A 12,630-nucleotide genomic window follows, 5' to 3' on the forward strand; every position below is an offset into this window, starting at 1 on the left:
TCCACAGTGCTATTACAAGTTACAGCAATGAAAAAATTGATCGTACTTTAACAAAAAGAAACCACAGATTTACCTTTTGCTCTAGGAACAACCCAAACATCGTTTGAAGAATACACTGATACTTTTTCATCATTGCATTCTTCCATACTTGTTGATTAGAGGCCTCTTCAACACTAGAAGGTTCTAATGCAGCTATGTGACTCATTAATGCAACATAACCAGCAAACTTTTGAGATCTCTTACTTTCTCTAAAAGTACCACAAGGAGCTGCATAGTTTTCAGCTTCTTCAATAATGTTTCTAGCCCATAGAGGTCTTTTCTTTTTGGTTGAAGCAGCACTAGGACATGCTGAAGAATCAATGGGATCAGATGGATTAGATGGATCAGCCTGAAAATCTGAATCTGCAATCTCCCTCTAAATCTTTGAAGGTGATTCTAGATCAGCCATTACAAAATCTTGAGAATTCTCAACATTTTCTCCCTCATTTTCAAAGTTTGAATCTTTGGATAACTTGCAAGGTATGATTTCATCAAACATGGCATCCCTACTTATCTCAATTTGTTTTTAACCTAAAACATAAATTCTATATACTTTTGAAAAATCAATACAGGCAACAAATACCCCTTTCTTTCCTAAAGGTTCCAACTTTGTTCTTTTCTCTTTAAGAATATGAATATATACTGGGCAACAAAAAATTCTAAAATAACTGATGTCTGGTTTCATACCTAAGAAAGCTTCTCCTAGACTCATGTTGTCAAGAATCTAATGTGGACAACTATTCTGAATGTGAATTGTTGTCCTGCAAGCTTCGGGCCATAGAGTTGTAGGACGACTGATCATAAATCATTGTCTTTGTTGCCTCGATAACTATCGTAATCCCTCTTAATCCCAACTCCAACACAAAAAATATGGAAGATTTCGGATACATACTCTCCACCATTATCAGATCTTACAATCTTAATTCTTTTGTTAGATGATTTTTTAACCAAGGTTTTGACTTCTTTAAAATGAGACAACACTTCATCAAATTCCTTAGACTTGAGAAAATAGATCCAACACTAACAAGAGAAATCATCAATAAAGGAGAGATATACCAATATCCACTAAGAGATGCAACAGACATGAGAACACATAAATCTAATGTGTTAGTTCTAGATTAGCTACTATGAAAGGTGCTCTTAATATTCTTACCTAGAGCGCATCCCTTGCATACTCCTTCATGAGCCTGATTTAGTTTAGGAAGACCAACAATAGCTTTTTCCATAGAAGCTTAAGTGTTGAGATCTAAATGCCCGAAGAGATGCAACAGACATGAGACGACATAAATCTTAATGTATTAGTTCTAGATTTACTACTATGAAAGGTGCTCTTAATATCCTTGCCTAGAGCAAATCCCTTGCATCCTCTTTATGACCCTGATGAAGCTAAAGTGTTGAGATCTAAATGCCCAAACCTCTTGTCCCATAATTGACTTGAATCAAAAGAATTTAGAGCAAAAGTATGAAGTGGACGAGCTGAAAGTTCATAGAGGTTGTCACCGATGAGCTCCAATTTTGCAAGTTGTTTTAAAATCAGAAATTTTTTCCATGCTCCATTATATCCTTTGTCCTCTAAGGTTGATATAGAAATCAGATTTCTTTTTATACCCAGAACAAATAACACATCACTTAAGTGAAGAGGAATACCAAAATCCAATTTAAAAAATCATCACCAATGATTACTTGTAAATGAGAGTCATTTTCATTTACATCAGAAAAATGTCCTTTATATCCAATAATGTGACAAGAAGAGTTGGTTGTCAATCAACCTCATTCACTATTTGTAGGAAGATTACTAGAAAGTGCAGAAATAAAAAGAAAACCTTAAGAATCATTGCTAGACTCCTTTTGAGGAGAAGAATTCTCCACATCTGCAACGGCAGCTCCATGATGAGGTTTTGGTCTCATATTGCAATCTCTTGCAAAGTGACCAAATTTATCAAGCCTAATACATTGAACTCAAGACAGATCTCTTTTCTTTTTCTTGAAAACAGGAGCTGAATCAAGGCTTTTGTCTTTGAATCTTTTGAAGTTTTCTTTGTTCCCTTTTCTTTTAGAGGTATGAGCTGCAAAAACATGATCATCTTCATGATGACTTCTTAGGCTACTTCCTCTTGCTTCCAACCTATATTCTTCTTAAATGCAATCTACCCTTAACTGATCAAACTTTGGATGTTCATCTCTTCCACTAATGCCTTCATGAATGACTTCCACGAATAAGGAAGACCGTTCATTGCCAGCATAACATGATCTTCATCAGCAAAAGATTAACCACAAGATCTTTTAGTTCTGTAATTTTCATGAAATAAGAGAACACATATCCTCCTCTCAACATCTTTACATGCAGCAATTGACGCCCAAGTGTAAGAGCTCTATTGGTGAAATTCATATAAATTCTTTCGAGTGTTGAACATCTCCTTAACTGATTCCAATCTTGAAATTACTGGTATCAAATGATCTTTGATAAAGTCAATTGTGATCTTTTTGGAAATCACTTTATTCTTCTTCTACTAAGACTTTCTTACATTATCAGATAGCTCTGCAACATCAATATTTACATAGTCTAAAAGATCATTTTCCTCAAAAGAAATCAAAACTCTTGATATTTGAGAAGCAAAATTTGATGATCCCTCTAACTTATCCTCAACTTTTAATCCATTCACCATCTTCACACATTGAAGATGAAGATTAAAATAATCACGAAGACAAAAGAAAAGCTAGTTGATAAAACTTCTAGTTCGAGATCAAAGTACACTTCAAACTTGCTCTAATGCCATGTTAAAACTTTTGAACCAGAAATAAGAAAACACAATAGTAACATGGGGACGTGTCCCCCCCATTTTGCCCTACACACTGGAGATGGGGACTCATCAAAGATTTGGGGACTCCATTCCTCCGTCCCCAATGGTGCCACCAGATTCCACCACCTCCACCAAGGATGGGGGGACGTCCTGGTGTTAACTATTTTCTGATTTGACTATTTATGTTCAATGTTCAAGTATTTAGTCTTCCATCTTTCTATCTTATATTACAATACATCTTTTCATAACTAGCATTTTTAAGTACCATATGTATAGTATATATAGCCTCATCAGTCCCTTGTCGTCGTCCCCTTGTTGTCCCCAAAAATAAGGCCCCTTTATCCCCTCGTCCTAGAAACTTGTCCCCTCATTCCGTCATCCCCCCATCCCCCAGGGCGTTGTAAATATGGAGAAAACAAATCAAGCCATAAAAATGCAAGACAATTACTCAACACAATGCAAATATCCTAGGGAAACCCCCCCAGTGAGCATAACAACCAAACTCAACAAAAATTCCTTTTATTGAGATCTTCAAACCAATTGCAAGCCTTTGCAAAATGAATCTTCAAAAGTTGATGATCATATATGATCAAAAATATTGCTTCCAGTACACAAAGACGCGAGAAACATTCAAAATGAAATAAAACTGAGACTAAACATTTAAGTCTTAATAAAGTTCACACAATTATACAAGTCTCTAAAACTCACAATATGTGATATGATGCTTCAATAATAATCTACAAAAAATAATATCAATAATTTTGCTACTATCCCCAACATATATGCAAAACAAAAACAACTTTAAAACTCTGCAAAGAGTAAATCCTCGTCATTGTTTTTCATACCACACTGTTTTTGCCCAACACAATAATATCAAGTAATCAAAAAAAAGAATGACAAGAGGGAGTCCAAAGGTGAACAAACATCAAGCCAAGAATTGCGATATCTCAAAACTAACATTGTCTATCTTTATTCAAACCAATAGCTCTTCAAATGACCATGAAACATCAAGTGTTGACTAGGATGCCACGACAACCATAATAATACTAACCAAATAATAGATGAGTTGTTGACAAAGATGCCACAGTAGCCATAATAATACAAACCATATCAAAGAATAAATTGTTCCAAAAGAGAACAAAACGGCACACAACCATCACAAGACTTTTAATGATATGCAAGTATCTCACAATACATCTGAAGGAGTGTAATGTCCCTTTTTTAGCATTCATAGCATGATGTTGTCGTTAGCCTATTTCCCCACGGTCCTGTAGGCTAACCAGGACATTAAAGGGACTTAGAAGCCATTTGGCCTAGATAGTCTCAGTTGCAGGTCTTTCTGAGGGGTTTTGAGGCAACTTTGGGCATACTTACTATTTATAGTAAGTCATCTTGGGCATGGGCGGACATCCAGTGGCAACGATATGTCGATGGTAATTGTTTAAAATCGACAAGAAGACTTGTTTATCACTGATAAGATTTGTTATGCATTGATAAAACTATTTTATAAAGTTAAATTAAAATATTTAACTTTATTAATGCATAGACTATAGTTTGTGAGAAATATTTAAATTAAAAGAGTCCTCTTTATTTTATAACACATTGGAGACATAAGTTACATAAAGGGAGTTATGTTTTATCCCACATTGAGAAAACGAAGGATGAAGCTCTTGTGAGAACACTATAAAAGAAATGGAAGAGCTTCTTTTATGCATGGTTGGAAATATCAAAAAAATTGGAGAATTTTCTGGAGGTTATGTCTCAATAGTTTGAAGGATGAAATCCCTTCAAGCTAAAAATCTTGACGCCATTGAAAGATATGGTCTTGAGATTCAACAGGGTAGCAATCCGAATAAGCAAAAACGAAAAAGCAGTCCGAAAAAGCGGAACTGAAAAAGCAGGGGGAAAAAGCGAAATCGAAAAAGCAAGCGAAAAAAACGGAATCGAAAAAGCAAGTGGAAAAAGTAGAACTGAAAAAGCAGGCAGAAAAAGCGGAATCAAAAAAGCAAGCCGAAAAAGCGGAATCGAAAAAGCAAGCAAAAAAAGCGGAACCGTAAAAGCAGGCCGAAAAAGCAGTTCGAAAAAGTAAAGCAAAAGGGGCAGCATTGAAGGAAAATTATTACAGCCATCTACAACTAGGTTCCTTTGTTAATATTGTTTTTTTTAGGGTATTATAAGTTTCAGCTGTAAATGTGCATTATACCAACATTGTCATTTTGTAATCCATGTAAATGCCAAAGTCTTGGCCATATTTCATGAGCATTGTATTAAAAATTTGATTGCAATCAAAAAGATAATAGTTGCTGGTGTCATTTAAGCAATTCAATCTCATTATTTATCAGCTAGATAGTTTGCATACCAACTGTTTGCAAAAATGCCAGTTGGCTGTAGGTGTTCTTCTCTCATGCTCAGATCATAATATATGCACTGAATATTGTCAAAATTAGGAGCACACTGATGTTAGGTCATTGTGTAGTCCATTTTGAGTCTTCTAGCACAAGTTTCTCATTAATGCAAATTGAAAATAAGTCATTTAAAGCAAGCTGAAATACTATATCAATCATATGTCTCTTGCATGTGAATTGTTTGACAAAATTCTTTGAGCCTTCAATCAGCTTCTTTGAGAGCAGATTTGAGGAGGGTTATTACAGTGGTATCAGAGCTTGCTTGCAAAGTGTTTGACAAAATGTCAAACAACTGAAGTATAAAGATTTTTGGTGTTTGAAGAAGTTATAACCTGTTGGGGTTATTACAATGGTATCAGAGCTATAAGTCCTGCCATCCTGTGGAGGTCTTATAGGGACTTTGGATTAGCCAGAGAGAGAAAAAATGTTTGACAAAATGAATGCCGGTCCAGATCAGGGAAAGGAAAGATTCTTACAATTATTAGACACCTTAGCACAGGGACAGCAAGTAGCAGAGCAAAGAGCACAGGAACAGAGTCAGAGATTTGAGCTTATGATGCAGATGATGGCTTGTCAAATGGGGTTGAATGCTAATGTGGGTGGAGGAAATAATCAGAATGGTAATAACCAGAGTGGTAATAATCAGGATGGGACACATAATGGAGGCGAACAAGTTGGGAACAATTTCGGTCATGCACCCTAGCAAACTAGGATAGTGAATTCGAAGCCCATTATTCCCACATTTCCTCCTAGAGCTCCAAATCAGCCCGTACCAGAGCCCCAGATCACTGATATACAGGACCAGCTGAGGAGAGATTGGAAAGCCGGAGGTCCAGATTTTATTGCTGCAATCACCTTTAGGGAGTATATAGATGTGCGGATGAAGCATATGCCACGTGGACATGACAGGAACCAGAGCTATGAGCTACAAAAGAAAGTAAGTAAACTTCAGTTACCATATTATGATGGCTCGAGGAAGTCTATAGCAAGAGCTTGGGTTCAAAAGCTTGACACATACTTTCAAATGAACCCTATGCTTGAGAAAGAAGCTATTAAGTATGCAGCAATTCACCTGGATGGGTTAGCACACAAGTGGTGGCATCATGGTATGGTCACTATGGGTCATGCACACATTACCTCATATGTGGAGTTTTCAGAGAGACTGATTGAACTCTTTGATAGGCCTAAGGATCATACCTTCCCTATGATAGGCAGAAACTTGTATGAGGAGTTTAACAAACATGCAGATTCGATACAGGGAGACTTCAGCACATCTTCAGGTAATGGTTTATCTGCATCATCTTCACAGGCAGAAGGGGTTACAAATGTTGTGCAAGTTGAGCCAGTTGCATCAGAAGGTGATATCACAGGCACACCGGATTGTGTGATTGACACAGATAGTGATTCCACTACAGTTGGGCTGGATGAAGTTACAGCAGTTGAGGATACTGTCATGTTTGAGGATAGTACAGTTGATCAGAAAGTGAGCATTCAGTACTTTGCAGAAAATGAGTATCAAGCACAGTTGGATGCTTCTTCACATGAGATAGAGGCTAGTAGCTCTTCACTTGGTTTGGCAAGCCAGCTGAAGACAAGGGACAAGAATATTGTCACGGCTTTATCTCATCATGACAGGATACATGGATTGATTGAGAATCACATTTGGATGATTCAACTGCAGGAGAGACAGAAAGGAGTCACAACAGGTTCTTCACGTGACGACTTACAATAGAGCAAGGAAGATGCAGTGAAGAAGGAGAAGGAGGTATACCGGTTTTTTCATGAGCTGGAGGATACTCGAAATTCCTTGGTGTGTACTCGATTGGCTCTCCAGGATTCTGAGAGACACGTGGACGAGCTTTGTCTTGAAGTGAGTTCAGTTCGGGAGTTAGCGCGTATAGCAGGGACTCAGTTTTCTTTTACAGTCGGGTCACATGATGATGATATGAGTATGTCTAGCATTCACACTCCGAACTCAAAGATAGTAGACAGGTGCGTGAAGTCAGTTGGTATTGTTCACATTACTCAGGTGAGAAGTTTACTTGAATTGCCAGCTGGTTTCCGTTCATGGATTAGATGTTGGGATCCTAATCTTAGTACTTGGGATCGTTTTGACCAGAGATATCTATCATTCCTTGGTAGTAGTATCTATTGCACCATCATGGACTTGATTAGTAGTTTGCCAGGTGTAGTTCTCATCCATGCCAGCAACTTGTTTGATGCTGGAATTAGTTTTTACACACTTGCGTTGGGCATTGTTCGTATATCTAGTCGACCATTCTTGTTGGAATGGGTTGATGATCTCTCAGATATGACAGAGTTTACAGAAGAGTCCCAAGATCTGAGTATTACAGATGATAGCTATTCCGAGGTTACTCCTTTGGACAGTGTACCAGGGATAGAGTATAGGAGTTCGACCAATCGGAACAATCATGTGTCTAGTCAGCTGAGAGTTGGCGAGCGAGACATTTCTATCGCTTGCGAGCATTTCGATGCTGCTCGTCAGTTGTTAGCAGTTTATAGATGGGGTTCTCCTACTAGTGACGAGCAAGGAGGCAATTATCTTTCCTTGACAGAGATCCACTCTTTATGGAAGGCTATCCGGATTCTGAGACAAAATTATATGCAGTTGGTAGTCGACAGAGATTATCTTATGGAGTGGGGGAGTACAGCATACGATGCATTATTGGCCAAGGAAGATGAAGTGAGTGAGCTTACTCAGCAGCTCGAGGTGACTCCTGAGATTCTTGAGAGTACACAGTTGGCTTTCGAGGAGTTACAATTTCATTTGGCTAAGGTGACCATGGAGTTAGAGCGACTTCAGTCTTTACCAAATTCTGTACAATCACGGACCGTGATGTCTGGTGATTCGCGGATGTCCATGGTCAAGGTTGATAGAGGTAGTGGAGATGAGGATATATCTGTCCACGACACTACTATTGGCATATTTGGTCCATTTCCACTGGAGGCAGGTTCAACTGAGTTGGGCGCTGCAGCTGAGCATTGTGATATGTTTGACTTGGAGGGCACAAAGACTAGTGATGTTGTTGTTGATTCTGCACTCTTGGCTATATCATCCTCTGACTTAGCTGATGATCAGTCACAGTTGGTCATATCACGTCTGCAGGATGAGTCTTTGACTCAGATTGGTTCTTTTTACCGACATTATACTAAAGGATATGTTCATCGGTTTGCTTTTGATCCATGCGTTGAGGAGTTGATGGCAGACAGGTTTGGACTGGGCTCTCATTTTTGCTATCTACCGTGTAATGACTATTCACCATCAGCAGTGCATGGGTGTTATGGTTATGAGACAGTGGCCGGTAATCTGCAAAGTTGTGTTAACTGCAGCAGATGTACAGTGTGTGGATTCTCTGTATTTGGTGCAGTTTCATGTGGGAGTGGTCACTATTGTAGCAGAGTTGGAGTGTGCATTCCACATAACATGGTGGGTTGTGTGGATGGTGTTTATTATGTTGACAGTTGGGGTGATCTACTCTACTTGGGGTCTAATATTTTGAGAGTTTGTGCCTCGTGGGTTCCTGACTGTAGCAGTAGTGGATTTGGAGTTCAATTGCATCATGATTCACGATTCATTTATGGATTCCTCTTGGTTAATTTTCACAAGTTGTTGCAAGAGCCTATGTTGACTGACAGCAGTATAGTTCATGACTACATTTGGGATCCAGGTGGATTGATTGGGTTGTTGTTCGGCCATTGCTTGGGGACAAGCAATTTTGGGAAGGGCGGACTATAATGTCCCTTTTTTAGCATTCATAGCATGATGTTGTCGTTAGCCTATTTCCCTACGGTCCTGTAGGCTAACCAGGACATTAAAAGGACTTAGAAGCCATTTGGCCTAGATAGTTTCAGTTGCAGGTCTTTCTGAGGGGTTTTGAGGCAACTTTGGGCATACTTACTATTTATAGTAAGTCATCTTGGGCATGGGCCGACATCCAGTGGCAATGATATGTCGATGGTAATTGTTTAAAATCGACAAGAAGACTTGTTTATCACTGATAAGATTTGTTATGCATTGATAAAACCATTTTATAAAGTTAAATTAAAATATTTAACTTTATTAATGCATAGACTATAGTTTGTGAGAAATATTTAAATTAAAAGAGTCCTCTTTATTTTATAACACATTGGAGACATAAGTTACATAAAGGGAGTTATGTTTTATCCCACATTGAGAAAACGAAGGATGAAGCTCTTGTGAGAACACTATAAAAGAAATGGAAGAGCTTCTTTTATGCATGGTTGGAAATATCAAAGAAATTGGAGAATTTTCTGGAGGTTATGTCTCAATAGTTTGAAGGACGAAATCTCTTCAAGCTGAAAATTTTGACGCCATTGAAAGATATGGTCTTGAGATTCAACAAAGTAGCAATCCGAAAAAGCAGAAACGAAAAAGCAGTCCGAAAAAACGGAACTGAAAAAGCAAGCGGAAAAAACGGAATCGAAAAAGCAAGCGGAAAAGTGGAACCGAAAAAGCAGGCGAAAAAAGCGGAATCGAAAAAACAAGCGGAAAAAGCGAAATCGAAAAAGCAAGCGGAAAAAGCGGAACCATAAAAGCAGACCGAAAAAGCAGTTCGAAAAAGTAAAGCAAAAGGGGCAGCATTGAAAGAAAATTATTACAGCCATCTACAACCAGGTTCCTTTGTTAGTATTGTTTTTTATAGGGTATTATAAGTTTTAGCTATAAGTGTGCATTATACCAGCATTGTCATTTTGTAATCCATGTAAATGCCAAAGTCTTGGCCATATTTCATGAGCATTGTATTAGAAATTTGATTGCAATCAAAAAAATAATAGTTGTTGGTGTCATTTAAGCAATTCAATCTCATTATTTATCAGCTAGATAGTTTGCATACCAACTGTTTGCAAAAATGCCAATTGGCTGTAGGTGTTCTTTTTTCATGCTTAGATCATAATATATGCACTGAATATTGTCAAAATTAGGAGCAAACTCATGTTACGTCATTGTGTAGTCCATTTTGAGTCTTCTAGCACAAGTTTCTCATTAATGCAAATTGAAAATAAGTCATTTAAAGCAAGCTGAAATACTATATGAGTCATATATCTCTTGCATGTGAATTGTTTGACAAAATTCTTTGAGCCTTCAATCAGCTTCTTTGAGAGCAGATTTGAGGAGGGTTATTACAGTGGTATCAGAGCTTGCTTGCAAAGTGTTTGACGAAATGTCAAACAACTGAAGTATAAAGATTTTTGGTGTTTGAAGAAGTTATAACCTGTTGGGGTTATTACAAGGAGGATAAGAAAAAAATTTCCGTCATGATAAACAGTTGAACTTAGCAGCAAACCATGACATAGAAGAGAGCAAGAACAATAAATGCAATTAGCACAAGCCATCAGGAACATAACAGCAGCATCTTATGAACAAGCAAAATGGAACAGGCATGCATAGAACATCTTTGTCGCTGCTACCATCTTCAACAGCATGATCCAAGTGCAAATGGTTCTCGCCAACATAAAGAGCCTACAACTTTGATTGATATGAAAAGCGGTTGTATCCTATCAATTATGTGGATCATTCAAGCACAATCCATCTTTAATTGGGCTACTTCAGGAAGTGATCAAGTTTTCCAAACCTTAAGAATGTCACTGGAGAGTATTCAATTTAAAATGCAGACCAAGTATGTCACACATTTGAATGCAATCTCAGGTTACCAAACTATAATAGTGTGATCTGCTAATATCTATTATGGAGAGTATTAAGCAAACCCATGCTGCTTGAAATGTATTTCCCTGATCAAATTTACATTGATAAGTAGGAGATTTTTCCACAATAAATCAAATTGTGATATTGCTATCAGAATTCAACTGTGTAATTTTCAAATCAAACTCGTTGATACGTGTTTGCATTCCTTAATGATCAAGCTCAAGCTTCCCACGCCCTCTAGCATTCAATCCAAGATCATACCACACCCTATCAAGGCAGCTAATCCTGACCCAAGATTTAAGGTTTTTTTGTACTGCTAGCAGGGCCACTGGTAAGACCATGACTATGGTACAAACGCTAGTTCCCCGTAAAAATCTAAACCATAACTCCAGCGGATGAGACGTTGGGTCTTTCAGAATAAGTTTAACTGGACAGCGAAAACATACCAATATCAAATTTTAAATGCACGTGCAAATTAAATGCCCAACAGTCAATAGAAAAATGTTCCCCGAACATCATTTTTTGTAAAACCCAGCAATAATTATTTTAAATTAAACCAAGATTAGGAAACTACGTATAATGCTAAAAAGGTTGAGACATCATCTGTTAATCAGAAAAATTTATCCCAATACCCAGTATCATTTTATTCAGTTACCCATTCAAAGAGAAAACCCAACATCAAGAGATCCAAAAGGCTAGTAACAAAAACGCTGGACATCAGTTCTTATCTAAACCTAGATGTACGATAGGAGGAAAAAACAGCATAATGAAATTTACATAGTCAAACAGTGCTTCAAGAAAACACCCAACATCAAATTTTCAAAATGCCAAATAGTCGTAACTTATGCCGCGAACTTTAGGAAAAAATTAGGAGTGTCTTCTTTACCTCTGAGACGATCCACAGCAAAAAGTTCAAAGTCTTCAAGACATACTTCCAGGTGGGGAGCTGTCTGGTAGAAAGATAGATTTGGCCAAGTTCTAGACCCGTGTTTTGTAGCGCTGCCTACAGGGGATTCCTCCACTGGGAAAGCCCTTCGATTAGTACTCAGTATCTCCATCTTCGAAAACAATTCAACCCCTGGTTCTTTTCGCAAAATATTTATTCAAAATAAGCTGCATACACTACGAAGAAGCTGCACAGACAATGGAGTGCAAAACCGCGGGAAATTTGTGGAGTTTATATCGTTGGATTTTCGTCACAATTTAATAAAATTAAGTGGTCTTTATATCGTTTGATTTTCGTCACGATTTTTTTTTTTCAAATTAAGTTTTGTGACTTTTGTATGCACAAATGCTGGATGGAGGGCTTAAATTTCATGGGTAGAGGCTAATTTCCAATAAATATATACATATATATATATATATCAAAGACAAGATAAAGTCAAACTTTTTCTTTTAGATTTACAAAAATGCAGTGATTATTTTATATTTTTGTTATTTTTAACTATAGACTACGCAAATCATGAAGATCAAATGCTGAAATTTAAAAAAAAAACCATGATGTTTTCGATCTTTTGAAAATTGGTCAGCTGTACATTTTTTGTGGGAGGATAGCCACGTCCAATAAATTCATTGTATATCCTTGTTCTTTTAAGATTTCCAATATTATATTTAAGGGAGGTTTTTTTATGGAATTACTAATCAGATTATATTAACTAAATTATCAATATTGCATGAGGATTTGAAAAAAAATGGTAGT

The 12,630-nt window shown here is 37.3% G+C and overlaps 1 protein-coding gene across 1 annotated transcript in view; it reads right to left on the reverse strand.

Annotated features, from left to right (window-relative positions):
* The window catches only part of EMB2813 (DNA primase, large subunit family), a 107,226-nt gene extending 95,094 nt beyond the window's left edge, over positions 1 to 12,132 (reverse strand). The window contains exon 1 of the mRNA XM_089819415.1: positions 11,818 to 12,132. Coding sequence (XP_089675541.1) covers positions 11,818 to 11,989 — 172 coding nt within the window. The 5' untranslated portion in view covers positions 11,990 to 12,132. The remainder of the gene's footprint in view (positions 1 to 11,817) is intronic.
* Between the last annotated feature and the right edge of the window lie 498 nt (positions 12,133 to 12,630).

Source organism: Cupressus sempervirens, chromosome 3 (assembly GCF_028749045.1).
Source record: "Cupressus sempervirens isolate cs-2001-9-10 chromosome 3, ASM2874904v1, whole genome shotgun sequence".
Classification (NCBI taxonomy): Eukaryota; Viridiplantae; Streptophyta; class Pinopsida; order Cupressales; family Cupressaceae; genus Cupressus; species Cupressus sempervirens.